The sequence below is a fragment of the Eubalaena glacialis genome, chromosome 14 (assembly GCF_028564815.1).
Source record: "Eubalaena glacialis isolate mEubGla1 chromosome 14, mEubGla1.1.hap2.+ XY, whole genome shotgun sequence".
Taxonomy (NCBI): domain Eukaryota; kingdom Metazoa; phylum Chordata; class Mammalia; order Artiodactyla; family Balaenidae; genus Eubalaena; species Eubalaena glacialis.
Genome location: NC_083729.1, coordinates 78,633,764 through 78,660,303, shown reverse-complemented (window position 1 = coordinate 78,660,303; position 26,540 = coordinate 78,633,764). Strand labels below are relative to the sequence as shown.

The window sequence follows — 26,540 nt, the reverse complement described above, 5'->3', positions numbered from 1 at the left end:
TTAGTTGTGGCATGTGGGATATTTGTCGCGGCAGGCAGAATCTTTTGTTGCGGCGCGTGGGCTCCAGAGCGCGCAGGCTCAGTAGTTGCGGTGCAGGCTTAGTTGCCCCACGGCATGTGGGATCTTAGTTCCCCGACCAAGGATCGAACCTGCATCCCCTGCATTGGAAGGCAGATTCTTAACCACTGGACCACCAGGGAAGTCCCTATACACATTATTCTTTAAAAATTTTTTTTAATTTTATTGAGGTATAGTTGATTTACAATGTTGTGTTAGTTTCTGCTGTACAGCAAAGTGATTCAGTTATACATATACATACTTTTAAAATATTCTTTTCCATTATGGTTTATCACAGGATATTGAATATAGTTCCCTGTGCTATACAGTAGGACCTTGTTTATCTACACATATTCTTATTTAATCTTCATAAACAAATCCTTGAAGTGGCCTTTGTCTCCACTTTATAGATGATTGACTTGAGGATCCAAGAAATGGAATAATTTACCTGCAGTCACAGAGCTGGGATTGGGGAGGTGTGTGATGTTCCCTCTCAAAAGTTAAATAAAGTGAGAAATCAAAGGCTGTGAGTCAGCACATGGGTCACTTTTCTCAACTCTAAAAGGGAACTTGGGATATGAACTCTGGCAGCAGCTGTGTAATTAAACTGCTTAAGGTTGACAAGGAAAACCCTGACCTAGGCTTTTAATATCAGTAGCATTTCCCTCATTTTATGCAAGAAATGTGTCAATTTCATTCAACCAGAACACATCTAGAGAAGACAGACAGCTATGAGGAATTCAGTAACTAAAATGAAATGACACTCTTTGGAATGCTGTATCCCAAGATGATTTTTAGTGGAGGATGGAGGACTGAAGTTCTGATTGAAGTCCCTTCCCTCACTGCTTGCACCCCATTAGAGAAGGGGAGCCCCGCGGGGCAGGGAAGACCCTGCAGAGTGAGTGGCTGTGCCTGGACCAGAGTCTGCAGCGGGCTTTGCTGGGGTAGAGCTGCCCCTCTGCGCCCCCTGCGGGAAGGGAGAAAGGGGTCCCAGCCATCTTCATTTCTGTTACAACTGCCTTGGGCTCTGCAGCACGAGAGTAGGGCTTCTTCTGGATCTTACCGTGGTTCAGAGACCTGTGTATGGATGTGGTCTTCACACAGCTCCCTTCAAATAGTCTGAGAGCATGAGGAAGGGGAAAGGACAAGATGCCCCTTCCCCAGAACTCTAAGTACAGACACTGGATGTTAGAATCATGATTCTCCAGTGTTGCCGGTCACCAGAGTTCTTAAGCAGGCTGACTGCTGGGTACCTACACACTTAGACACTGACAGGTACCCCCTCCCCCAGAGGCACTCTTAGGCTCTGATTCATTTCTCAGCCACAATAAGAGGGGACAAATGGTCTTGTTCTGAGGAGAGAGAAGAATGATGAGAAGGGAGTGGTGTCCCGTGTCCCAAGGAGCGGCTGGCGACCTGGAGGAACAAGGCAGGAGCCGAAAAGGAGCACAGGGGAGTGAGACAGGGCGGGGCCTGGGGGCCAAGCGGGGAGGGATGTGAGTCCCAACCAGAAGGTGAGCAGAAAGGCGACTGGAATCAGGGTCAGGACTCAGAAGAGAAGCGAGTGGAGGATGGTGGGAGGAGGGGCGTGGCAGAGGGGAAGCGGTGGGAGACCCATCACACCATTAAAATCCTCTCAGGCCGGCAGCTCGTACCTCAGGCAGGTAGTGAGGGTTTGGTAATTTGGTCGTCATATAGAACCTGAAGTTTTTATCGTAATCAATGTCCGAGTCTCCAAGGCGAATGAGCACTCGTCCACCACTGATGAAAGTCTGTTTCAAAAGAATGGGTTCCAGAGCTGGATCCAGGATCTCTCTAAGCTTAAACATTAAAACAAAAATATAAAAAACAAGTCATTAAATGGATGGCAGCAACTTTTCCAAATTTCTTAGGCCTCAGACTTTACTCTGAATGGGCAATTTTTCTGTGATCTTATGGATATTTCTTAAACTCCTCTCACTACCTCTAACAGTGTACATTTTCCAGGGATTGTTTCATTGATACTCTAAAGAGATAAGAGCATAGGAAGGACATATATTTATTTGGACTAAACTTACACACGATTCGGCCCCAAGAGAAAGCAGCTAAGAAAGAAGAGCCCACAGGCTGGTCCTTGAACAGACCCCAGACAAAGGAAGCTATGTTCACCTTCATGGTTTTTCTAAGTCAGGAGCTGCAGTTTTCAGCTTGCAGGCTGATCTGGTCCTCTGGGGCCTGTTTTTGTATAGCTCTTGAGCTAAGAATGTTTTTTACCTTTTTAAAGGGTTGTAAAATAAACAAAGCCCCAAAACTGAACAAAACAAAGAATATTTGTTCAGAGAATATTTGTACAGAGACTGTATGTGACCTGAAAAACCTAAAATATCTGGCTCTTTATAGAAGTTTGTGGATCTCTATTCTACATGACAGCAATTTTTTTTCCCCTCAAAGCAAATCTGATTTTTGGTAAGAACCTGGGCATGCAGACATTGCCAACAGACCCCATGACAAACATCTTGTACAGCATGTATGTGAGGGGGGCCCGTGGCCCAGGAGCTATCAAAATTTGATGTAATCAATAGTTAACAAATCTATTTCATGTTGTGATATGGTACCCAAGCATGCAAATTCTTAAAACAAAAGTCTACGAGATAAGGTTTCCCTTACTATCCAAGATACAATTTTGTGTTTTTAAAGTCTATTCTATGACACATCCCGCATGGAAGAAGTAGACTAAGCTCTACCTGAGGATTACTTGGCTACGTGTTCAACACTCTGTCTCCATTTCCTCTGATAATATGTTTTCAAGTATTTCTTTATTTTTGTTAACTTTTAAAAATCTGTATGGCACGACAACTACTTAAGGGGAAGATAAGATTTCTTTCTACTAAGTGTGATACTGTGATACTTTAGGCACTAAAACAGAGCTTGTTTTTCTTTTCTAGTTTCATGTTGGCTTATTTTAACAGACCGAAGTAGCGTTTGTTGTAAAATATATGTAACCTATGTTAACTTCGTGGTCTGAAGTGTTTAGCTATCAAGCAGATAGCTTTAGTAGACCAACTCTTTTTTCACTGAAGTGTTTTGAAATATATACCTTGATGTTTACAAGAAAAATACTTGTTAAAGCAACTTTCATCTTCTGGGATCTACTTTTTAAACCTTCCATCCCCTGTAGTTATGGACTGCATGTGCCAGGCCTCTAGAACTTAGTATGTTCAACTGAACCAACTTGATGGGAGTAACTATCCATAGGGCTTGTTTTCCAAAGAAAAGTAATGTTTAGAGTAGCAAAATTATAAGCCTACCTAGGCATGTTGTAAAGCCGTTTGAAAAGTGACTCAGAGCAAGTTTTGTGAGTGGAAATGTAGTGCTTTTTTTTTTTTTTTAACATCTTTATTGGAGTATAATTGCTTTACAATGGTGTGTTAGTTTCTGCTTTATAACAAAGTGAATCAGTTATACATATACATATATCCCCATATCTCTTCCCTCTTGCGTCTCCTTCCCTCCCACCCACCTTCCCTATCCCACCCCTCTAGGTGGTCACAAAGCACCGACCTGATCTCCCTGTGCTATGTGGCTACTTCCCACTAGCTATATATTTTACATTTGATAGTGTATATATGTCCATGCCACTCTCTCACTTTGTCCCAGCTTACCCTTTCCCCTCCCCATATCCTCAAGCCCATTCTCTAGTAGGTCTGCGTCTTTATTCCCGTCTTGCCCCTAGGTTCTTCATGACCTTTTTTTTTTTTTATATTCCATATATATGTGTTAGCATACGGTATTTGTTTTTCTCTTTCTGACTTACTTCACTCTGTATGACAGACTCTAGGTCCATCCACCTCACTACAAATAACTCAATTTCGTTTCTTTTTATGGCTGAGTAATATTCCATTGTATATATGTGCCACATCTTCTTTATGCATTCATCTGTTGATGGACACTTAGGTTGCTTCCATGTCCTGGCTATTGTAAATAGAGCTGCAATGAACATTGTGGTACATGACTCTTTTTGATTTATGGTTTTCTCAGGGTATATGCCCAGTAACTCTTCCAAAATATAGCAGAGGGAGGAACACTCCCAAACTCATTCTACAAGGCCACCATCACCCTGATACCAAAACTAGAAAAAGATGTCACAAAGAAAGAAAACTACAGGCCAATATCACTGATGAACATAGATGCAAAAATCCTCAACAAAATACTAGCAAACAGAATCCAACAGCACATTAAAAGGATCATACACCATGATCAAGTGGGGTTTATCCCAGGAATGCAAGGATTCTTCAATATACGCAAATCAATCAATGTGATACACCATATTAACAAATTGAAGGAAAAAAACCATATGATCATCTCAATAGATGCAGAGAAAGCTTTCAACAAAGTTCAACACCAGTTTATGATAAAAACCCTCCAGAAAGCAGGCATAGAGGGAACTTACCTCAACATAATAAAGGCCATATATGACAAACCCACAGCCAACATCATCCTCAATGGTGAAAAATTGAAACCATTTCCACTAAGATCAGGAACAAGACAAGGTTACCCACTCTCACCACTATTATTCAACATAGTTTTAGAAGTTTTATTCATGGCAATCAGAGAAGAAAAAGAAATAAAAGGAATCCAAATTGGAAAAGAAGAATTAAAACTGTCACTGTTTGCAGATGACATGATACTCTACATAGAAAATCCTAAAGATGCCACCAGAAAACTACTAGAGCTAATCAATGAATTTGGTAAAGTTGCAGGATACAAAATTAATGCACAGAAATCTCTTGCATTCCTATACACTAATGATAAAAAATCTGAAAGTGAAATTAAGAAAACACTCCCATTTACCATTGCAACAAAAAGAATAAAATATCTAGGAATAAACCTACCTAAGGAGATAAAAGACCTGTATGAAATGTAGTGCTTAAGTCACATTCTGCTTTAAAAGTTGTTACAAATACAGATGAATTAAAAACAAACAAGCAGAAGTCTATTCTATTTCATTAAAAAATGCTGATTGAGGTCGATTAACTCGATTTCACACCCATGAATGGGTGGAGACAAAGTCTGAAAATACCACCCCACAAATGTAGAAAGCAGCTAGGTGTACAATCCGAATGACACCAAGTCACAGAAAGCAGGAAAGGCCCAGTCAGAGTGTCCTGTTCCTGGCCCCGCTCTAACCAGGGACCCACCCCCAACTCCCAAGAGCACGCAGCTACAGGTAAGAGGCTCTGCTCTCCAGGGGTAGAATGTCACAGAAAGTCTTTTGTCCATTGCCATGAGAAAAGAAATTCCCTCAGGACCGCCTGTGTCACGAAGTAAACTGGGGTTGAAGAATCCAGTTAGGGGACTTCCCTGATGGCGCGGTGGTTAAGAATCCCCCTTCCAATGCAGGGGACACGTGTTCGATCCCTGGTCAGGGAGCTAAGATCCCACATGCTGTGGGGCAACTAAGCCTGTGTGCTCTAGAGCCCATGCGCCACAACTAGAGAGAAGCCTGAGCACCACAATGAAGATCCTGCGTGCTGCGACTAAGACCCGATGCAGCCAAATAAATAAATAAATAAATAAATGGTCCACATTAAAAAAAAAAAGGAAACCAGTTTGGGGCTAACATAATTGGGCCAAGGGTTTTTGGAGACCTCACTCTCTCCTGTAACTTCAGGGTTTGAATGGGGGCCTGGGACCCATTACAGAACTTTGCCCATTTTGGTCAAGGCCACAAGCCACACATGGAAGCTTCCTGTGCTTTTTGTAGCTTGAGCTGGGAGCATGGTAACTTGCTGTGGATTTTCTAGATGGTCAAGGCTGCTCAGATGGTATACTTAACCTTTCTGTGCCTCAGTTTCCTCATCAGTAAAGTGGGATAATAGTAGTAACCACCTTGTAAGGTTGCAGTGTGAATTAAAGAGGTAACACACATTAAATACCAACAACAGAGTCTGGCATGCAGTGAGCACTCAGTGAGTGGTAGCTGTTGTTAATATTACTGATTATTCCAGGCACCACGCCAGGGCTGCAGCTAAGCTGCCGCAGGTCCGCAGTCTTTTCTGGGCTTCTCGCCATTTTGTTGCAGCAGAGATCCTTCTAGACATGGTTACACTGAGGCTCAGTTCACAGTGTTCACTTACTCATTCTTCTCATAAAATAGAATGGGAAATTAGGGAAATAAACCATAATTATTACCCAGTCTCTTTTGTGCCCAAGGCCATTGTAAATGCTGTCCCCTTTGCCTGGAACGCCCATCTCTCTGAGCTCCTCCTATGGCGAGCTCATCACGTAGGTCACAGCTTAAATGTTACCACCTGTAGCCATGCATCTACTTTAGCTCCCCCCACCCCCTTATTGGCTATGTCAGCACTGGCCTTGTCCCTTCAAAGCCCATACTGCAAGTTCTCTTCCTCCCTTTCTGTCTCATTTCCTCTCTCTTTTCTCTGGTTATTATCTCTGTCCCCAACTAGATCGTAAACTACTAAGGGCAAGAACCGCATCTGTATTGTTTGCCATTGATTCTCAAACAATGTGTGTTGAATGAATGAACAGTTTCAAAAACATCCACTCTTGGAGTGATTCTGAGGAAATAAAGCATGTAGACTCAACAAACATCAATTCTTTTAAAATAAAAGTTTATATCATACCACTTAATCTAATTCTGACCTTATGTCTAAGTGGAAAATAATGTTCATGCCCATTGGGGTGTTTTACTGGCTTCACATCACTGGTGCGAGGAGACACTCCCTGATGACACTGCTGCTTTGAGTTTTTGGGGCCGCTAACGATCAAGATCCACAGGAGGCCTGAGAATCAGCAGTGTCAGAAAACAGAGCCTATCCCACTTAACACCAAAGGAATATCTTCCAAATATTCGATCAATCACAGACTGCTCCCCATTCGAGAGTGTATTGTTTAAGGAGAAAAGCAATTGGTTTGACCAGCTAGAAAAGTGCACTGACTGGGGTCTTTAGTGTGAGGCAGACATGGCCTGTATAGGATTCCAATGTGATCTGAAGGTTGGAAACTAACTAAGAAAAGAAAAGTAAAAAGCAAACCTCTTCCAGTAAGATGGGTAAACCAAGTCGGATTGAATTTTCAAGTGTGCGTAAGAAATTACTATCCGTGAGTTTAATGACCTTTAAACCATTTTTGCTTTCTTTGTTTCTTATCCAACGGTTTGCCTGTATGAGAAAGCACAAAGCAGGACGTTTACTTTCGAGTTTGTAAAACAGTGGAAGTTTTTAAAGTTTAGAAATTTTGTTCAATCTAGAAACAAGTTTGAAAGATAAGAAAAAGATAAAAATATACCACTCCCCCTGCAAATTAAAATACCTTTTAAATCTAATGTTTGGGATTCTTGCTTTTGTTCAAATTTGGGGCAAATGAAGAAAAGACCCATCTAGGAAAAAACTCATGCTTAAGGTGTTCAAGCTTGTCTCCCTTGCTTTCAAATGGATTCCTTTTTCTAAACCCCATTTAGAACAATTGATCCATGGACTTAAGTTCAGATAATGGGATTCTGTAAATTCCAGGCAGGCTTGCACTAAAATTCATCACACCCTGACTTCATTCTCACTCCTTAGACCTCTTAGGAACAAAGAACAAGGACAGGAATGAATTTCTGCTCCCACAGAAAACAAATGGTCCACCCCCTAAACAAACCCAATCAATATCAAGTGTGCAGACCCCTATGTTCATGGCAACACTTCTCACAATAGCCAAGGCATGGAAACAACCTAAATGTCCATCGACAGATGAATGGATAAAGAAGATGTGGTACATATATATATGATGGAATATTACTCAGCCACAAAAAAGAACAAAATAATGCCATTTGAAGCAACATGTATGGACCAAGAGATTATCATACTAAGTGAAGTAAATCAGAAAGAGAAAGATAAATACTATACGACATCACTTATATGTGGAATATAAAATATGACACAAATGAACTTATCTACGAAACAGAAACAGACTTGTGGTTGCCAAGGGGGAGGAGAGGTGGGGGAAGGAAGGATTGGGAGTTTGGGATTAGCAGATGCAAACTATTATATATAGAATGGATAAACAACAAGGTCCTACTGTATAGCACAAGGAACTATATTCAATATCCTGTGATAAACCATAATGGAAAAGAATATGAAAAAGAATGTATATATATATGTATATATATATATACACACACACACACACACACACACACACACACACATATAGGGATAACTGAATCACTTCGCTGTACAGCAGAAATTAACACAACGTTGTAAATCAACTACACTTCAATAAAAAAAATTAAAAAAAATCAAGTGTTTAGAGCACTTGGACTCTTCCCTGTTTACTTTCCGCCTCCACAAAAAGAGGGACGTGGACTAGAAGATATCTCAACTCCCTTCTAGGTCTAAATCTCCGAGATTCTTACAAGTACGTTAAAGTCCACTTTTAGAATTTGTAATAGTGCAATATTAAGCAGAGTTAATAGGCTGCTCTTTTTCTGAAGCGCCAGTTACACACCTGATCTTGGGGATCAATCATCAAAGGCCACCGTCTCCCTTGAGTGACCAGAATGCCATTTTCCGTTGATATCAGGTCACGGGGCAGCCCATCTGTGTTCCACTGCCGTATTTCGTAGGGATCTCCAAGAGTGTTAATGAGACTGAAGGCAGGATTGATTGGGATCTCTAGAGACTGACAGTCCTGGATCCAACACTCTATAAGCTGTAGAAGGAGAAAAGCTTACTTGTATAGAGTCAGGAATACTCAGTAAATGCAGATACACACAACAAGTCCTACTTAGGCAGGAGATAGATGGGTCCCGGGGGCAAACGGTTTGAGTTTGTTCCTGTGGACCGATACTCCCAGATGGGAATGACAGGACAATTGAGAGAGGAGGCTGGGCCCTGCCCAGATAGAAGATACATATTCCTCATTCTCGAAGTCAGGAGACCTCCCCGACTACACATGCGCAGAAAGGCTCCTTGGAGGTCAAAAGGGGAGTGAGGTCAACTAATGCTCACTTACCCATAGGCCTCTTCGGTAGAATTCATCTTGGCTAAGAGATGAGGACTCACACATGGGAAATCCTGAGCTATACCAAATACATACTTTGAACCAGGCAAATCAAAATGATTGGCCAAAGGAAACCCGGAAGAAATGCCCCATAAAAGTGATTCAAACTGCCATGAGGGCGCGACTCTCTCTGAGCCTGCCCGTGTGTCTATCCACATGTACTGTACTCTTTTTTCCTCCTAATAAATACTTTACTTGTTTCACTACTTTCTGTCTTTGTGGGAATTCTTTTTCTGCAAAGCCATAGGGCCAGGGCCTTGTCACTGGCCACTGGTCTAGGGGCTACGATTCAGTGCTCTCACCACCGCGACCCGACCTCAATCGCTGGCCGGGAATGGAAACCTTGCTTCAAGCCGCTGCAGGCCGAGGCCACCCGAGATCACTACCAGGCTCCACAGGCATCCTGGCATCAGAGCACAGGACACAAGAAGTGTACCAATAGGAGATCTGGGGGCTAGAACTACACCGTTAACCAGCTGTGGCTTTGGGCATGTCACACGCCCTGTCTGGACCTCAGTTTTCTCGTGTAGAAACGAAAGGGGTTGTCACAGTAGTCTTCACCCACGCATGTGGGTGGGAGAGTCTGGGAGCACGTGGAGAAGTTGGGAGTTATCACAATGACCGTGGGTGCTACTGGCAATTAGTAGATGGGGCACAGGGGTGTTAGCATGTCACCTCCTTCAACGAGTGGCACAGTCATGCACACTAGGGAACTGTCTGTCCCCCAAGAGCACCCCTGGCCCCACTGCCCGCTTGGCATCAGATGATCCCTGAACTCCTATAGAATCTATATGTCCTATACCAACTAGGTTTTATAACTCAAGGACAGGGCAAAACATTTTTAGGAAGGCATTTCATAAAAGTGGTTTGCAAATATCTCCACAGTTTCCTGCTCTTTCCCATCGTTGAGCCCTTTGTAGCAGGCTCACCAATTCAGAACACTTCATCCTGGTTAGATCCTAAGTGGGGAAGACTCCCTGTCCCTTTTTCTTCCCCCAGGTTCCTGTGTAAGCAAGCGATGAGTAACTTTCTAAGGCGGGAGAGGAAAAGGGGGATTGTGTTAAGGAAAGCCTAGGGGTAACCATCACTGACTTGGGGGCAGTGGAATGAATACCTAAGGTTCATGGAGAACCTCCCTCTAAACTTGGAAAAATGACACACACACACCCCGCCTCCCTCAGTTTCAGCTGCTTCTCACCCTTCCTCACAGAAAGCACGTTTACCCACCAATTGCCTGTACTGGGCTGTGAAGGCCCCATAATAGGCCACACAAGCTGCTGCTATGAACACATTCCCGATGATATTCGATATCTCCTCGTTGAATTTCTGGATGCTTTCTTCCCATCGGATTTGCTCGTCTCCTAATGCAGCCGTCAGCTTTCCAGCACGTACCAGACGTGCTTTGGTCAGGGCCATCGTCTGTGCTAGAAAATTTAAAGAAAACCGGGTTATGTTATTCAATATTTGCCTAAAGTATAAGAAGTTTATTCACCTGCTTCTGCTTATAGCGGAATGAGCATTACTTAGCTAATGATGTCAATATATCTCTGGGAAACCTCACACCAATTCAGCACTAGTACCCATTTCAGAGCCAAGTCCAAGTTTGGCTCTTCCATGCTGAGAGTTCCTTTTTGATACTCCTTTACTCTGGCTGAAGATAGCGCTCTCTTCCTGCTCCTGTAGTATTTATTTTCTGGATCAAATTCATGTGCTGCTCTGTGTTATAATGTAACATTCCCCCCCAAAGCCTTATTCAGATATAGGAGTTGAATATATACAATATACTAATGTTATACTAGAAGGTTAAGGCCATCCATCTAACGCAAATATGCCCTACATACTGGATGGAGGCTGAGACCTGACTGCCGGAAAACTCTTTTTCCTTTTGAAAATTAGGCATTTCCTGACCAGCATAAATTTTATGAGTTACTTACCCAGACTTTCTTTCTCATTCACGCTTTTGTCATATTCATGTTGTAAGGCCTGTATTTGATCTTCCACTTTTTTTAGTAATGCTTGCTTTTCTCTCAGAGTAGCCATAGTAATATCAAGTTCAGCCTAATAAAATCAAGTAAATAAGAACAGGCCCCCAAAGAAGGTCAAATTTGCCCATTTATAATAGGTTATTTTAAAAAAAATAGGATTTATGTTCTCTTTCTCTTAAAAGAGTTTGTCCTAAAAGATTGTGATATAATATACAAAGTTAAAACAAATACAAGAGAGAATAAAATATAAGAGCAGAACCAGAACAAAACAAAACAAAAACAAAGCCCAACAAAATAAATCATAGAAGGATTAGAGAAACAGATGTACCAAGCATTTGAGGATGAATTAGTTACTAAAATGGACTATTAACTTTAAATGATAAAACAAATGAAATACTCATGCAATAGTGAAACCTATCTTTCTTAACTAGTTCTCTAGAGCAGGGGTCTGCAACTATGACCTGCAGGCCAAATGTAGCCCACTGCCTGTTTTTGTGTGGCTTGTGAGCAGAGAATGGTTTTACAGTTTTAAATGGTTGGGGGAAAAAAAAATCAAAAGAAGAATAATATTTCATAACACATGATAATTGTATGAAATGTGGATTCCAATGACCATAAATAAAGTTATATTGGAACACAGCCACACTTAACTCGTGTCTGAATTGTTGATGGCTGTTTTGGTGCTGCAACGGCAGAGTTGGGTAATCGCAACAGAGACCATATAGCCGGCAAAGCTGAAAATATTTACTGTCTGAATTTTTACAGAAAAAGTTTGCCAACCCCTGCGCTGTAGCCATGGTTCTTTTGGTAACCTGCTCCACTAAATGATCATTCTTTGTTCTGCTTGGGGCCTCACATCCAGTTGTGGGTTAAGCTGGTTTTTAGAACCTCATCAAGTGTGGGGGTATTTAGCAAATAGAAACATAAGAGTATCAGATGCTAGAGCTAAAATAAAGTAAAAAATTACCATAGGCCTGACGATATGAATATACCAAGGACTTATTTTCCTTTTATGCTGGAATAGGGCTGATTTCAGAGGTCATTTCTGAAAAAAACAATCTTTGCTAGCTATTTTTTAAAACAAAACCTAATTTTCAAGAGCATGATTACTATCTATATTGTGTAGGGTCTCAGCCGCACCACAAAGGGAGCTCGAATGATTGATGATCATGGCCTTTGATTCTATAAAATATCACAACACAGACGACGTACCTGTGCAGTGCGGAGTTTCTGTCTCTTTGGCTCGACTTCTTTGACGACGCGAGAGTACAAATCCATCGCTCTTACCCACATGCACATGGATTTACATGCTTTGGATACTTTCTCTACTTTTTCAGGCACGAAATCAGGATTATTAATATACTTTTGAAGCTTTGCCAGGATTTGAGGCTTAACGTTTTCCTTATCATATTCTAAAAGTCTTCTCAGGAAGTTAGAGTCACCAAGAAGTTGCTTTGCTGTTGGCCAATCAGGCCTGAAAAATACACATGATAAGTTAATAGCATTGTAATGAGGGAATGTAAGAACAAAATAAATGTATTCCTTTGAGGACATTAAGATATTATCCCACAGATTAAAAAAAAAAATCAGGACTTCTCTGGTGGCGCAGTGGTTAAGAATCCGCCTGACAATGCAGGGGACACGGGTTCGAGCCCTGGTACGGGAAGATCCCACATGCCGTAGAGCAACTAAGCCTGTGCGCCACAACTACTGACCCTGCTGTGCTCTAGAGCCCATGAGCCACAACTACTGAGCCCGCAGGCCACAGCTACTGAAGCCCGTGCGCCTAGAACCAGTGTTCTGCAACAAGAGAAGCCACCGCAGTGAGAAGCCCATGCGGGGGCTCGCCGCAACTAGAGAAAAGACTGCGTGCAGCAACGAAGACCCAACGTGGCCAAAAATTAAAAAAAAAAAAAAAAGAAAGAAATCAGACAATATGTCCCTTAGGCATGATTAGTTGGAATTCAGAGAGAATTATGTCAATTGTTTATGTTATTAGTCATGTAACGTTTAACTTACTCTGAGTTTTCCTATTATAAAGCAAATATAACACAATTTACTGAAAGCATTTTACTAGTCTTTAAGAGCACCACGAGCTACTACTTTTGTTTTCTAGGCTTATATTTATGCAATTTTACTTTCATAGTGTGTATAGTTTGTTTTTTAAAAAATACTTACAATGATGTTTCTGCAAATGCTCTTATTTACTGGTTGAGCTACAGTTATAAAAATTTATTTTGTTTGCATCTAACTGACTTTCAAAATTTGTAGAATGACATTTATATTAGTTACCCCCCTCAAATGAGGTTTGTTTTACTGCTACTATTACTATTATTAGTTCCAAGCAAGACAGAAAATTGAAGTTAATGTAAAGAAGCTACAAAGATGTTTTTAATGTTGTCCAATTATGTGTTACTTATAATAATTTTTAAAAATACTATTAAAGTACCGGTCCAGTTAAAAAAAAAGATATTATCCCACAGATGGCTTCTAGACTTATCGTGGTGATTGTTTCACAATGTGTGCAAATGTCAAATCGCTATGTAGCACACCTGAAACTAACATAATATTGTAGGTCAACTATATCTCTATAAAAATAAATTAATTAAAAATGTTATCCCAAAAGTGGGTAGTTTTAATCTCAATACTATAATCCCAGTAATTGGTAGTTATGTGCACCACCATTCATGGGGGGACAAGTAGTTGGATGACTAATGTTCCATACAACACAGTTTTGGTAGAGAAACAATTATAAAATCATAGAGTCATAGAAATGTAAGGCATTATAGGAATAATAGTTTTATTTCAAAAACGGCCCAGCTACTCACATTTTTATCTCCTTTGCTTGGTTTAGATCCTTAAAATCTCTTGCCAGGACACTACAATCACCTTCGAACTGGTTTTGTCTCTCAGTCAAACTCACTCTTTGTGAACTTTGGCCAGGTTGGTCTTTCTCACGTGAAAATCTGATTATGTCAACAATGTTCAATGGTTCTCAGTCCCCTGTGGCCAGGGCTCTCCATCTGTGCTCTGAAGAGCCCCCAGGTCCCACCGAGGTGCTGGCCAGAGGGTTAGTAGGGAGGCCTGGCGGGGGAGGGCTCTGGGCCCTGTACCTTCACTTTGATCACTTTTACTTGGAAAGGTTTCTTATAACACAGTTTTTATTGAAGAAAAGTTTATATTACTAAAGAAAGTTTGAAAACTACATATCTCCTAGGTGAAACCTGAACTGCTTAGCACAGCATACAAGACCGTTCATGATTCAATCACTGCCCTCCTGCCCAGCGCCACCCAATCCATGAGCATCAAAGGTCCCTGAGCTCTCCCCATGGTCCACTCTCCACCTGAGCATCATCTCCCAAAAAACCCGCTCACACCTCTGCAGGGGGACTTAGGCACTCTTTTCTTGGCACTCCTAATACCATGCAACTCTCACATGTCTTGAAATTATTATTTTTCATGCCTCTCTCCCCACTAGACTGTAAGTGCCTTGTACGGAAGAACTTTATATTTTCCATCATCTAGTGCAAAGTAGATGTTCAAGAAAATGCTTGTGGAATCAATTTGTTGAATGACAGACCGAACTGATGAGAGGGTGGAGAATAGAATGAAAACATGTAAATGTAAATGGAGAAAAATAGCAAAGAAATTCCACTAGGTATTTTGGTAATGGGTGATTGTGAGGTACTCACTTGGCATTCAAGAGAATAGAGATGGCTTCCATCACAGTCATGACCATATCTGGGGGCTTTGTGAAAACTCTGATTTCAGATATATCCGCTTTATCTAAGGAATCCAGTGCTTTGTTAGCAGCTTCGAGTGCAGGGAGAGCTTCTTCAAGATCCCGTTGAGCATCGTCAGCTATGGCTTGGGTTTCTTCGGCTTTCACTTTTGCTATCGCTTCATCTTCTTGCACAATGCTTCGGACCTAACCATTGAAACACGACTGCTTAAGTGGTCTCAGTATTTGAATTTCAATGTTTAAAAGCAAAGCTAATTATAGTGAGTCACATTTGCCCCTGTGGATTAGATCAATGATGAAAGAAGTTTGGCTCTACTGCATTTTATGCTCTCCTTTGTCCGTCTCATGCCATGTTGATAATAATGGAGACAAAGTTATTAGAACAAACAGTTCCTTCTTAAGAGAAGATTCACTGCTTTATATTTGCAGCTGGTACTATTCTCACAACTTTCTCTGTCCCACTCATTGGGTTCACTCATTCTCAGGGAGAGAGCCAGGCTTAAAAGCATGGCTAAATTGATCTGTCACTTAATTATTTTAATAACATATTTAAAAATCCAATCATTTGTCATTGTATATAAGGGATCAGTTGGTGGTCAAAGCCTTCTCACCCACTGTCGGGTGATGCTGCATACCTGATCAGCATTTTCTTGATCCACTGCCAGTTTGTCCATCAGGGCTTCAACATCTTGTGATTTTGTTAAAAGGACAGGTTCTAAAGCTGAAAGATCTAATTTCATTTTATCTACTAGTACATTTGTTTCTAATAGCTTGGTGAGACCATTCTTTACCCGTTCACATGCCTAGATGACAAGGAAAATATCTATTATGATGAGTATTATAAGTTTACTGGCATCTCTTACTCATGTACTAGAATTTCACATCTGCAGAATTGGCGAATCAGTTTGTAATACTTAACACTGTGAATGTACAGAAAGCTTCAGGTAACAGAACTCTAGGAAATGGCCCTGATATTCACCACAGTGGGTTTGGATCCATGCCCCCTGGCCACAGGAGTAGGACATCACTGAAGGCCCACACTGTATTATTTTTATTCCTTGTGGTAGCTTGGTAGCATGTTGAATGAATGAGGGACAAGTTCAAATAGAAACTCCTGGAGGTCACAGCTCTGGGAGCTTGTTTCCTCAGGGTGCATCAGCAGGGCTGAGACCCCCTGGAGATAGTGTCCTGGGTACTTAGCCCTAGTTGCTGATCTGAACCTTACTCCCCGGTGGTAGGAAATTCTTGACTAGGATCAAAGGAGTGGTATCTGGTAAAGAAGGCACCTCGGAATAACTGTTTTTTGAGGGTGAGACAGAAAACGTGGTTCAAATTGGCATGTTTCAAAAATATGTGTCACGTTATTTTACTAGGCATACATTTACCAGGTAAAAATCCTCTGAAAAACATTTAAAATATCTAAATGGTAAATGCTTCCATTTTTACTGTTTAAAATGTTGAAAATTTTAGGTCATGTCAATAGCCTGATGATGATGATGACAGTAGCCACTATTTTCTGAGCACCTCATATGTGTTAGGTCATATTCCAAGCACTTCACAAATCATATCTTATTTAAATTCTACAACAATCCAAGAGGTAGATACATATTTTTTTAAAACCTTATTTTCTACTAAGGTTGGAACAGTTACAAAACATGCTCAAGGTTGTACAGGAAGAAAGAGGTAGAGCAGAGGTGCTACCTGGTCTGCCTGACACCGAAGTCCTTGCTCTTAATGGGAACCACTGACACGTTAGACCACCAAACCCCCATCTCTATTATTTAACAAAAAGTTCTCCTTCTTACTAAACACTGCAGAGGCGACTAGTTCTCTGCTTAACTTTAATTCTGCTGCAATGTCCATATCATGCTCCCGAGTCAAGGACCCTTATGTAAATGATAGAAGACAAAATCTAAATATCAAGGAAAGGGAAGGCCTTTGGACTGACAGCATGAGACACTTTTTGGTCATATTGTAGGTTTTCAAGGGCATGTATGGGATGGAGAGAAGTCCAGCAGGCAAGATGGAACATAGATCTTCCACTCATTCTGGCAAAAGTTTTGAGTCCAAGTAAAAAAAGAAGTTTTCTTTTTTAAATTAATAATATTAAACTTACTGAAACCAACTGCTTCTTTTTTTCACTCAGCATAGACAAGTAGAGATTGATGAGTTCCAAGTAGGAGGTGGGCGTTGTGTAGTACCGTCTCCGGAGCTCTGTGTAATAGCGTTCCGCCATACTGGAGACACTCAAGTGGACATTCACACACATGAGGGAGAGCTTTTCTTTCAGTTCTTCATTTATAGCATCAACATTTGAGAAAAACGTCTTTGATACAGAAAGAAGTGCTTCTCTGGGCCACTGTAAATAAAGATATGATTTGGAAAGTCTGTTGCTCATTTCCATAATACACAGTTTAACTATGAAGAAAAATGCATTTCTCTGAAAGTCTTCTTCGCCTCATCCCCCTTTTCACCTTGTTAACTCCTACTCGTGTCCATGATGTTTCATGAATTGAATGGCTGTGTTCATTTGAGGGAGGTCCTGGGTCTGCATTTGCTGACCCCAGCACAGTGTCTGGTACACAGAAGTTGTTCAAAAACTATTGATTGAATAAACGTGGGTGTTTTTAGCATAATTGCATGAATAAAATCACATCCATTATAAGTACCTCATGTCCTCTCTCTGTTTATTATACAGTTTAAGTGTCAGGTTCACGGTTATAATCACTGTCCTGTTCACCTCAACTCCTTTGCTCCTCTCTTGTCTCTTTGCTCAGTCGAGTGCAACTCTCTGTTACCCCACACCTGCAACTATGCAGGTAGCACGGCTGGAGAAACCCCCCCACAGCTGTGCTGACTGGCCTCACTGTCAATTTATGGCAACTAGCTCAAGCGGGTTCTTAGCTCAGCCCAGAAATGCTTCTACATTGTCTCATCTGTCACTCCTGTATCCTCCTGAGTATTTTGCACCCTATGTTACTTCCTCAGACTGCTAACACTTCCTCTTTCCTCTTCATTCTCAGCTCATGACCTTGCTCCCCACATCACTAAAAAAAAAATAGAAGCAATGCAAACAGATCTTCAATGAATATTCACCCCCACGTCTTCCCCTCTACTTGCATCTGTGGGCTTACACTCTGGGGTGAGCTGTGCGTGCTCCCTGCCCACGCCAGCCCCTTCACTGGGGACTCCATCGCATCCCTTCTTGCCTATTCAGTGACACTGGTCCAACAATGCCTAACTCTGTCTGCTGCACCATCAATATAATTCTCTTTTCTGAATCATTTCCATCAGCACACATGTGTGTTGTTTGTGTTCTCCACTTAAAAAAATACTTTCTCTCTTGACCTCACATACCCCTCTAGCTATTACCCATCTCTTAGTGTCCCTTTGTGGAAAAACTCCTTGAAAGAGTTGTCTCTGATTCCCCTCCTTTCTTCTCTCTTGAACCTTCTACCTCATCACTCCACTGGAACAGCTCTTGTCAAGATCACTGGTAACTCTACACTGGTAAATTTAATAGTCTTCTCTTCTTTATAAATTCTATTCTGCTTTGTTCAATGATTGTCATTGTCATCCCTTGCACATGAGTAAATTCCTAGTGGGCTCTGAAGCTAATGTAAGTACCCTTGAGGAGTTATTGGACAATGCATTACCACTTTAAAATCAAGCAAGTTCAGACATATACCCGGAAAAGACAAAAACTCTAGTTCAAAAAGACACATGCACCCCTATGTTCATAGTAACACTATTTACCATAGCCAAGACATGGAAGAGAGACCCAAATGTCCATCGACAGATGAATGCATAAAGAAGATGTAATGTATATATATATATATAGTGGAGTATTACTCAGCCATAAAAAAGAATGAAATAATGCCATTTGCAGCAACGTGGATGGATCTAGAGATTATTATACTAAGTGAAGTCAGACAGAGAAAGACAAATATCATATGATATCACTTATATGTGGAATCTAAAAAATGATACAAATGAACTTATTTACAAAACAGAAATAGACTCACAGACATAGAAAACAAACTTATGGTTATCAAAGGGGAAAGGTGGGGGGAGGGATAAATTGGAAATTTGGGAGTAACAGATACACACTGCTATATATAAAATAGATAAGCAACAAGTTCCTACTGTATAGCACTGGGAACTGTATTCAAGATCTTTTAATAGCCTACAATGGAAAATAATCTGAAACATATATATACACACATATATATACAATTGAATATATATATGTAACTGAATCACTTTGCTGTACACCTGAAACATTGTAAATCAATTATACTTCATTAAAAAAAATAAAATCAAGCAAGTCCTACTTCTCAAAGAGATATCCTGTGATGTCACCGACCTGGACAAACCAATCAATGGTGCAGCAGTTCACAAGGGATGGAAACATCCGGCATCGGGACCGAAAGGCCTCCCCAACGGGACTCATGCAGAGAACAATGTGCAGCTTCTGACGGACTCTGCTGATAAAGTATTGAAACACCTGACAAAAAGAAAGACATTTTCAATTTAGAATAAGGCTGAAACCAACCATGAAAATAAGTGTTGGCTAATGCATCTGACTCTACCAATATCAAATTTAAAAAATGTTAGTATAGTGGATGTGTGAACTGTTTTAACATCCCATTCCAACCCCTTTTTCTCATGCAGACTGGAAAGATTAAATGACATTTTGCAGACTCTGTTGCAACTTGGGTTTGGGATGTGATGTAGTTCCTCTTCATCAGTGGATTTAAGGAGACCCCTTGAATAAAGTGGAGAGAGGTGTTCACACAAGGCTTTGCTTTGGGGTAGGAGACCATTGGGAGAAAGAGACAGGGTACAGGGCAACTATTTTTGCAGGTGCAGAGCCTGGCAGAAATGGCATGGATCTGGGGTCACTATCTCTGGATGTGGCTCCTTGCTTCAGCTGCTCCCAACATGGTGGGGGACACATGGCTTTGGAGGTGGCAGCTGAAGCAGTAGCACACTGATTGGTTAGAGGTTTCCTGGATCAGCAGAACGGTTGTGGCAGAGGCAGCAGTGTCCTTGACTGTTGACTTCTACAATGTCATTTCATAATCATTCCAGGGAATTCAGCCTAGAATCCCTTTCTTTAGCCTTCCCAATGGTTGTGTCCCTTGAATAAAGCAGTTTCTGCTTACATTGGTTGTCTGTACCTGTAAGTCCTGACCTAGCAGTGGAGGGAATTCTCATGAAAGGACACAGAAGAGATGATATGAGAAAGACTGACCCAAAATGTTACATAAGGTGCAGAAAGAAGAGAAAGGCCTGGGCTAGACAAATAGCGGCTTACAGAGTGTAGCACGGTGTTGGAGAAATGGATGTGGACAGCAGCTGTGTTGTGTGTGTGGTGTGTGTGTGTGTACGTGTGTGAGAGAGAGAGAGAGAGAGAGAGGCTGAGAGAGAGAGAATGCATTTCATAATCTTGCCAATAGGAAAGGCAGTCAAAAGTACTGAACTCCTTAGGCAGGGCACTGGGGGTATGTGAAATAAATTTGTGTTTAAGAAGGATAAGAGAAGCTTTCCAGTTTGGACAGATCTATGATCTCTATGGGGTAGTAGGGTTTCTGTTTTCTGCTTTCCATAACGGTTTCTGGAAGTCTGATGAACCAATGCTTTAAATGTAGGAAATAAAATACGTAGGATTACAAAGGAAACAAATTATATTGAAAAAATTCTATCCATGGACTGCTTAAGGGGATTTGTGGACCACTGGAAAAAGACTGAGACAACTTTTTGTTTTCCAAAACCTTCTTACCATTCTGACATGTCCTACCTCATCTCTATTCCCCTCAGAAATTCCTACTTCTTTCACTCTTGGTCTGGTGGCTGCTAAAACCTGCTCCAGTTCATCCTTTTCAAATAAATTAGGCACTTCACCTGAGTTCAGGATGTTATTTATATCTTCTAGAAACTCTTCTACTACAATCTGTAGAAGAAAGCAGAGTGGTCATTATACCTTATTCAACCATTTTACATTTACTGCCTGTATATTACAAAGCAAATATACGATCTAAAATTCACATTGAGTTAATTTTATCTTTAAGAGAAGATGACCCTGGGGGAGTGGCCAAGATGTTAAAGTAGGATGACCCTGAGCTTACCTCCTCCCACAGCACACCAAAATTACAACTATTTACAGAGCAACTATCAATGAGAATGACCTACTTAATGCATAGAAATATAAACAGAGAATTAGGCAAAATGAGGCAACAGAGGAATATGTTCCAAAAGAAGGAACAAGACAAAACCTCAGAAGAAGAACTAAGCAAAGTGGAGATAAGTAATCTACCTGATAAAGAGTTCAAGGTAATGACCATAAAGATCCTCATGAACTAGAGAGAAGACTGGATGAACACAGTAAGAAGTCTAACAAAGAGAAGATATAAAGAAGAACCAAACAGAGCTTGTTTCTAAAATTTCTATGAAAATACAAAAGATCCTTGACTCATCTTGAGAAAGAGGAACAAAGCTGGAGGTATCATGCTCCCTGAGGTCAAACTATACTAGAAAGCTACAGTATTCAAACAGTATGGTACTGGAACAAAAACAGACTCATAGATCAATGGAACAGAATAGAGAGCCCAGAAATAAAACACACACTTCTATGGGCAATTAATCTACAATGAAGGAGGTAAGAATATAAAATGGGGAAAAGACAGTCTCTTCAATAAATGGTGCCGGGAAAACTAGACAGCTACATCCATAAAGAATTGGACTACTTTCTCATACCGTATACAATATATACTTTCTGTCCATTTCTTTCTCTTCTTCTGAAATACCCACAATGTGGATATTGTTTGTTTTGATTGTGTCCCATCAGTCCCATAGGTTTTCTTCACTCTTTTTCTTTCTTTTTATGCTTCTGACTGGATAATTTTAAATGTCCTATCTTCTAGGTCACTGATTCTTTCTTCCACATGGTTGAATCCTTTTGAAGCTCTCTATTGAATTCCTCAGTTCAGTCATTGTATTTTTCAGCTCTAAGATTTCTGTTTGGTTTTTAAAAAAATTGTTTCTATTTCTCTGTTGAACTTCTCATTTGTTTATGCATTGTTTTCCTAATTTCATTTAGTTGCCCATCTGTGTGTTTTTGTAGTTCACTAAACTTTTTCAAGAGGATTATTCTGAATCTTTGTCTGACAATTCACAGATCTTCCCTTCTTTAGGGTCAGTTATTGGGGCTTTATTAGTTTCCTTTGGTGGTATCATGTTTACCTGATTGTTCATGATCCTTGATTCCTTACATTGTCATCTGCACATTTGAGTAAGTGATCTTCTCTTCCAGACTTTACTGGTTCACTTTGGCAGAGATTGTTCTTCACCAGTCAGCTCAGTTTGGGTTTCTGGACATATCAACTGGTAATATCTTTGAGCAGGTGGGACTTGCTATCAATGTCTATTTTAGGGTAGGGATAATGCCTGAGCTCTGAGGTCATGGGTGATGCAACTGGCTGAGAACAGTTGGACAGGACTTCTGACTTGGTTTTAAATGAGCAAGGCTATAGGATGAGCTCTGTGATTGCCTGGGTTCTCTTATCAGGTTTCCTAGACTGTTGGGACTGGGTACTATACTTAGCGGTAGGTGGGGCTATGAATTAGCTTCCCTGCCCTGGCAGAGTGGGAGAAAGGGCTCCAAGCCCAAAAAGGCTTTTTGTGGTCTGGTGGGGTGGGGCGTGGCAGGGAGGTACACTCATCATTGGGCACTGTTATGAATTAGCTCCCTTGCTGAGGTGGAGAAGGAGAGCTGGTTCCAAACATCTTCCTTGGTGTTTCTGGTCAAGCTTTCTGCTCGGAGGGGCTGGGAACTAAACAGTGGATGGGACTATGAATTAGCTGCCTTGCCTGGGAGGAGCAGGAAACTGGCTCCAAGGCTGGAAAGGCTCTTTGTTTGTGGTCTGGACTCAAGCTGATCTGCACCCCAAGTTCCGTGGCTGGACAGTGCCACTCCACTGGCTTTGCCCTGTGGGCCATCTACTCTGTCTGCCATATTCTCCTCTTGAGCGTTGCTGGGCTATACAGCTTTCCAGGTGTTCTGGCCAGGCTTTCTGGCTGGGCGGGGCCAGGAGCTACATTCAGCAGTGAGCAGGGTATGACTGGGTGGGTGGGGGCACTGGACCAGGCTCCAGGGCTGGCAAGGCTCTTCATTTGAGGACCTCGAATCAGGCAGACCTGCATCCTGCTGAGTTCCCTGGTCAGACTGGCTCTGCAGATGAGCAAAGCTGCTGGCTTGGACCACTACTTGGGCGCTGTGGGTAAGAACTTGGTCTGTCATGATCTGAGTGCTGGTTGTTACATCCTCACGCCTTCTCCATCACAATCAGATTTCCAGAGGTCAAGTGCTGCAGATTCCTCCACCATCCCTGTGATGTGAGACTGGAGTGAAACTCCTAAGATGCTACCCAGAACACTGCGGGAGCTGGATGTCCACCCTGGGCTCTTTCTTCCCACTGGAGAGACCCCAGGCTCAGAGGAGACCTCTTGATGTGGTGCTGTGCTGGCCTGGGAGGAGGGCAACGTGGTCAGTGTGTCATTGCTCCTCTTACCCTTCTAACGTGGACTTTCTTGGTCTCTGTGGTGCAGGGGTATGCTTCAGCCTCACCCCCCAGGTTCTAGGATTTTCTCCGTGTCTCGTCCGTGAATAATTGTTAGGTGTTCCTGTGAGGGGGAGCAAAGTCGGAACTGACCTATGTCACCATCTTGGTGGTGTCACTTTGTTCTTGCATTATTTTCTTGATGTCACGAAATTGTTTATGTGTTCTCTTGTAGCTCTCTGAGCATCTTTAGAACAATTATTTTGAATTCTTTGTGGGGCAATTTGTGGATCTCCATTTCTTGGGGCCGGTTATTGGAGGTTTACTGTGGAGTCACGTTTCCCTGATTCTTCACGATCCCTGTAGACTTACGTAGATGTCTGCCCATCTGAAGAAGCAGTCACCTCTTCCAGACTTTATGGGCTGACTTCGGTAAGAGAGACTTTCAGCGGTGGGTGGGGGCACGCTGGGGCACTAGACGCCAGATCTAGTGGGGTAGGGCACCGAATACGGGGGCATGCGGTGTGGGGAGGTTATGTGACTTCGGCTCAGGCAACAGTGGCCACACACTCAGATGCGGGTCTTTTCTCATTTGTAAAAAATATTTACATACTCAGATATAAGCTCACTGCTTGTCACAGATGTTAAAAACATTTTCCCCACTTTATTTGTACTTAGTCATTTTATAGTGTTTTCAAAATTAAAATGAAGTTTAAAGTATTTATGCATCAGATTTATCACTTTTTTATTCCTTGGCTGATTTCTATAAACGTTTATTTTCCCTAATATTAAAAGTGTAATCAATGTAGACAATCCTCTATTATGGAATAAATTCAGGATCAGTTAAATTGGTTGTAGACATAGATGTAATCTTATTTTAATTTTAAATTTAATTTAACCAAAATATATCCATTATTTTTTCCTTTTCTTGAGTAAAGCATGTTTCCCTAATTGATTCCACTTAGGGAATTACTTTCTTATATTTATTTCTACAGGAATAGTTTATTACCTCTGTTTTCTATGCCCTTTCCCTCCAAGAAAAGTTAAGTCCTTTCTCGCCCCTTAACCTCTGATCACATTTACTTACTTAGAATTTAAAGGGGGAAGCAATAGTTGGTAAAAGAAGTAAAAATGTATTGTAAAAGTCTTTCATAAGGCCCAACAACTCTGTTATTAGAGGGAATGATTCCCTGAACTACATCCTAAAAACTATTTGAAGCACACACACGTGATTGTAACACTTGTCCTTTTCCTGTTCTTGCTCTTTGGCTATTTAGATACGTACCTGGGTGTCCGTGAAGAGGAAAACCATATTCCTGTCTTCTACACCAGCCAGTTTGTACAGCTTCCTCAGGTCTTCATGAAAACAGTCATAATTATACCCCCGGCTCAATTCAATCTGCAAACATTTGTAACCACACATATGAGCTGCAAGTCTTGTAAGAGACTGCTTTCCTGTGCCTCCCACTCCAACCAGCAGGGCGTTGCCTCTTTCCTGACGAATCATGCGGGCGATCCTGCAGGAGACAAAGCAGACAAAGGTTTATTTCAAGTGTACAGACAAGGCTTCTGCTCAGAGGGCCTGCCCCAGTGTGGAAGGCTAGTGGCCTCTGGAGGGTCATCCCCCAGCCAAAGGCCACAGGGAAGAGCAGGGTATGTCTGAGGTTCACGGTTGGGAGAAAAGCACCACTTGTTTCCTTATATCCATCTCTCCCCCATTTCCTATAGGCTGTTGGCCTTGGTCACGTAAATTAAGTAAGGTAAAATCTCTTCTCCCTTCTTCAAAGTGTGAAGGATTTTGTTAGGGAGGCTGGCTGCTCTAGGCCACTACTTATATTAACCATTATATGGGCAAGCAGGTCTCTATTTCTAAGGATGAGCAAGAGAAAAATCGCTGAATGTAGGAAAGGAGACTGCAGCTCAGAAAACATCAACAGGAATAATCTGAAATGGATTTACTATATCAACAAAATTTTAGAAAATTTCTGATTCATGTTAACAATAAGCATGTTTAAAAAATTGCAATCATGATACTAGAGTGAGCACTCAGAAAGGGGAAAAAAATCCAAGTGTAGGAAAAATTGATTGTTGATGGAAAGTCTGACAACCAAATTGAAAACCTCAGTGGAAGATGGGCCTAACAAATAGGATACCGTGGAAAATTGAATAGGTGAAGTAGAAGGCAAACTCAAGGAATTTAGCCAGACCTCAGAGAAAAAAAGATAATGATATTAAAAATGACAAGAGAGAAAATGGAAGGTAAACAGGAGAAACAAATTGAATCCCAGAGGCCACACAATAGGAATTCTAGGAGAAATAAGAGGGGATAGAGCTGAAATAATAGAAGAAACCCCCAGAGCTGAGCCCCTAGATCTGAGGAAGTCACTGAGTGTCAGGAAAGAAAGTCAAAGAATACAAGCAAAACACTAAATGTTTTCTAGGAGATCTATAAATATAAAATAAACTATGTGTGTGTGTGTAGGTGAATGTATGTATGCATGCATATGTGAATCAAAGTATGAAAGATAAATCTATATTTTAGACATCATTGAAAATTTGTGAGCATCTGAAAAATAGATATAATAGATTAGTCCCAAAGGGACAAATAATTTTAGGCTGGCCTTAGGCATCTCTTTTACAAGATGACATTCCACAATGGTTAAGAGGGAAAACTATCATGTTATTTCTCAGAGAGTAAACCATCTGCAAATCCTTCCTAAAAGAGTCCTTGAAGGTATATAGAGAAGTATGAATAAAATTCAGAAACTCAAGAAAAAGGGGGAAGGGATGTCAGTATAAAAGTGAGCAGTTTGTATGAGAGTCAAGTTCATATACTGTTGTTAAGATAAAAAGGTAATGGTAGGGCTTCCCTGGCGGCGCAGTGGTTAAGAATCTGCCTGCCAATGCAGGGGACAGGGGTTTGAGACCTGGTCTGGGAAGATCCCACATGCTGCGGAGCAATGAAGCCTGTGCGTCACAGCTACTGACCCTGCACTCTAGAGCCCGCGAGCCGCAACTACGGAGCCTGTGTGCCACAACTACTGAAGCCCGCATGCCTGGAGCCCGTGCTTGGCAGCGGGAGAGGCCACCGCAGTGAGAAGCCTGTGCACCGCAACTAGAGAAAGCCCGCGTGAAGCAACGAAGACCCAA

The 26,540-nt window shown here is 41.4% G+C and overlaps 1 protein-coding gene across 1 annotated transcript in view; it reads right to left on the bottom strand.

Annotated features, from left to right (window-relative positions):
- Window positions 1-26,540, bottom strand: part of DNAH6 (dynein axonemal heavy chain 6) — a 290,936-nt gene that overhangs the window by 85,592 nt on the left and 178,804 nt on the right. Inside the window, exons 46-57 of the mRNA XM_061168664.1 lie at window positions 24,676-24,907; window positions 20,633-20,785; window positions 19,196-19,336; window positions 16,946-17,188; window positions 15,465-15,632; window positions 14,780-15,015; window positions 12,300-12,561; window positions 11,037-11,160; window positions 10,330-10,526; window positions 8,548-8,751; window positions 7,092-7,217; window positions 1,713-1,877 (exon numbers count right to left, since the gene is read on the bottom strand). Coding sequence (XP_061024647.1) covers window positions 1,713-1,877; window positions 7,092-7,217; window positions 8,548-8,751; window positions 10,330-10,526; window positions 11,037-11,160; window positions 12,300-12,561; window positions 14,780-15,015; window positions 15,465-15,632; window positions 16,946-17,188; window positions 19,196-19,336; window positions 20,633-20,785; window positions 24,676-24,907 — 2,251 coding nt within the window. The remainder of the gene's footprint in view (window positions 1-1,712; window positions 1,878-7,091; window positions 7,218-8,547; window positions 8,752-10,329; window positions 10,527-11,036; window positions 11,161-12,299; window positions 12,562-14,779; window positions 15,016-15,464; window positions 15,633-16,945; window positions 17,189-19,195; window positions 19,337-20,632; window positions 20,786-24,675; window positions 24,908-26,540) is intronic.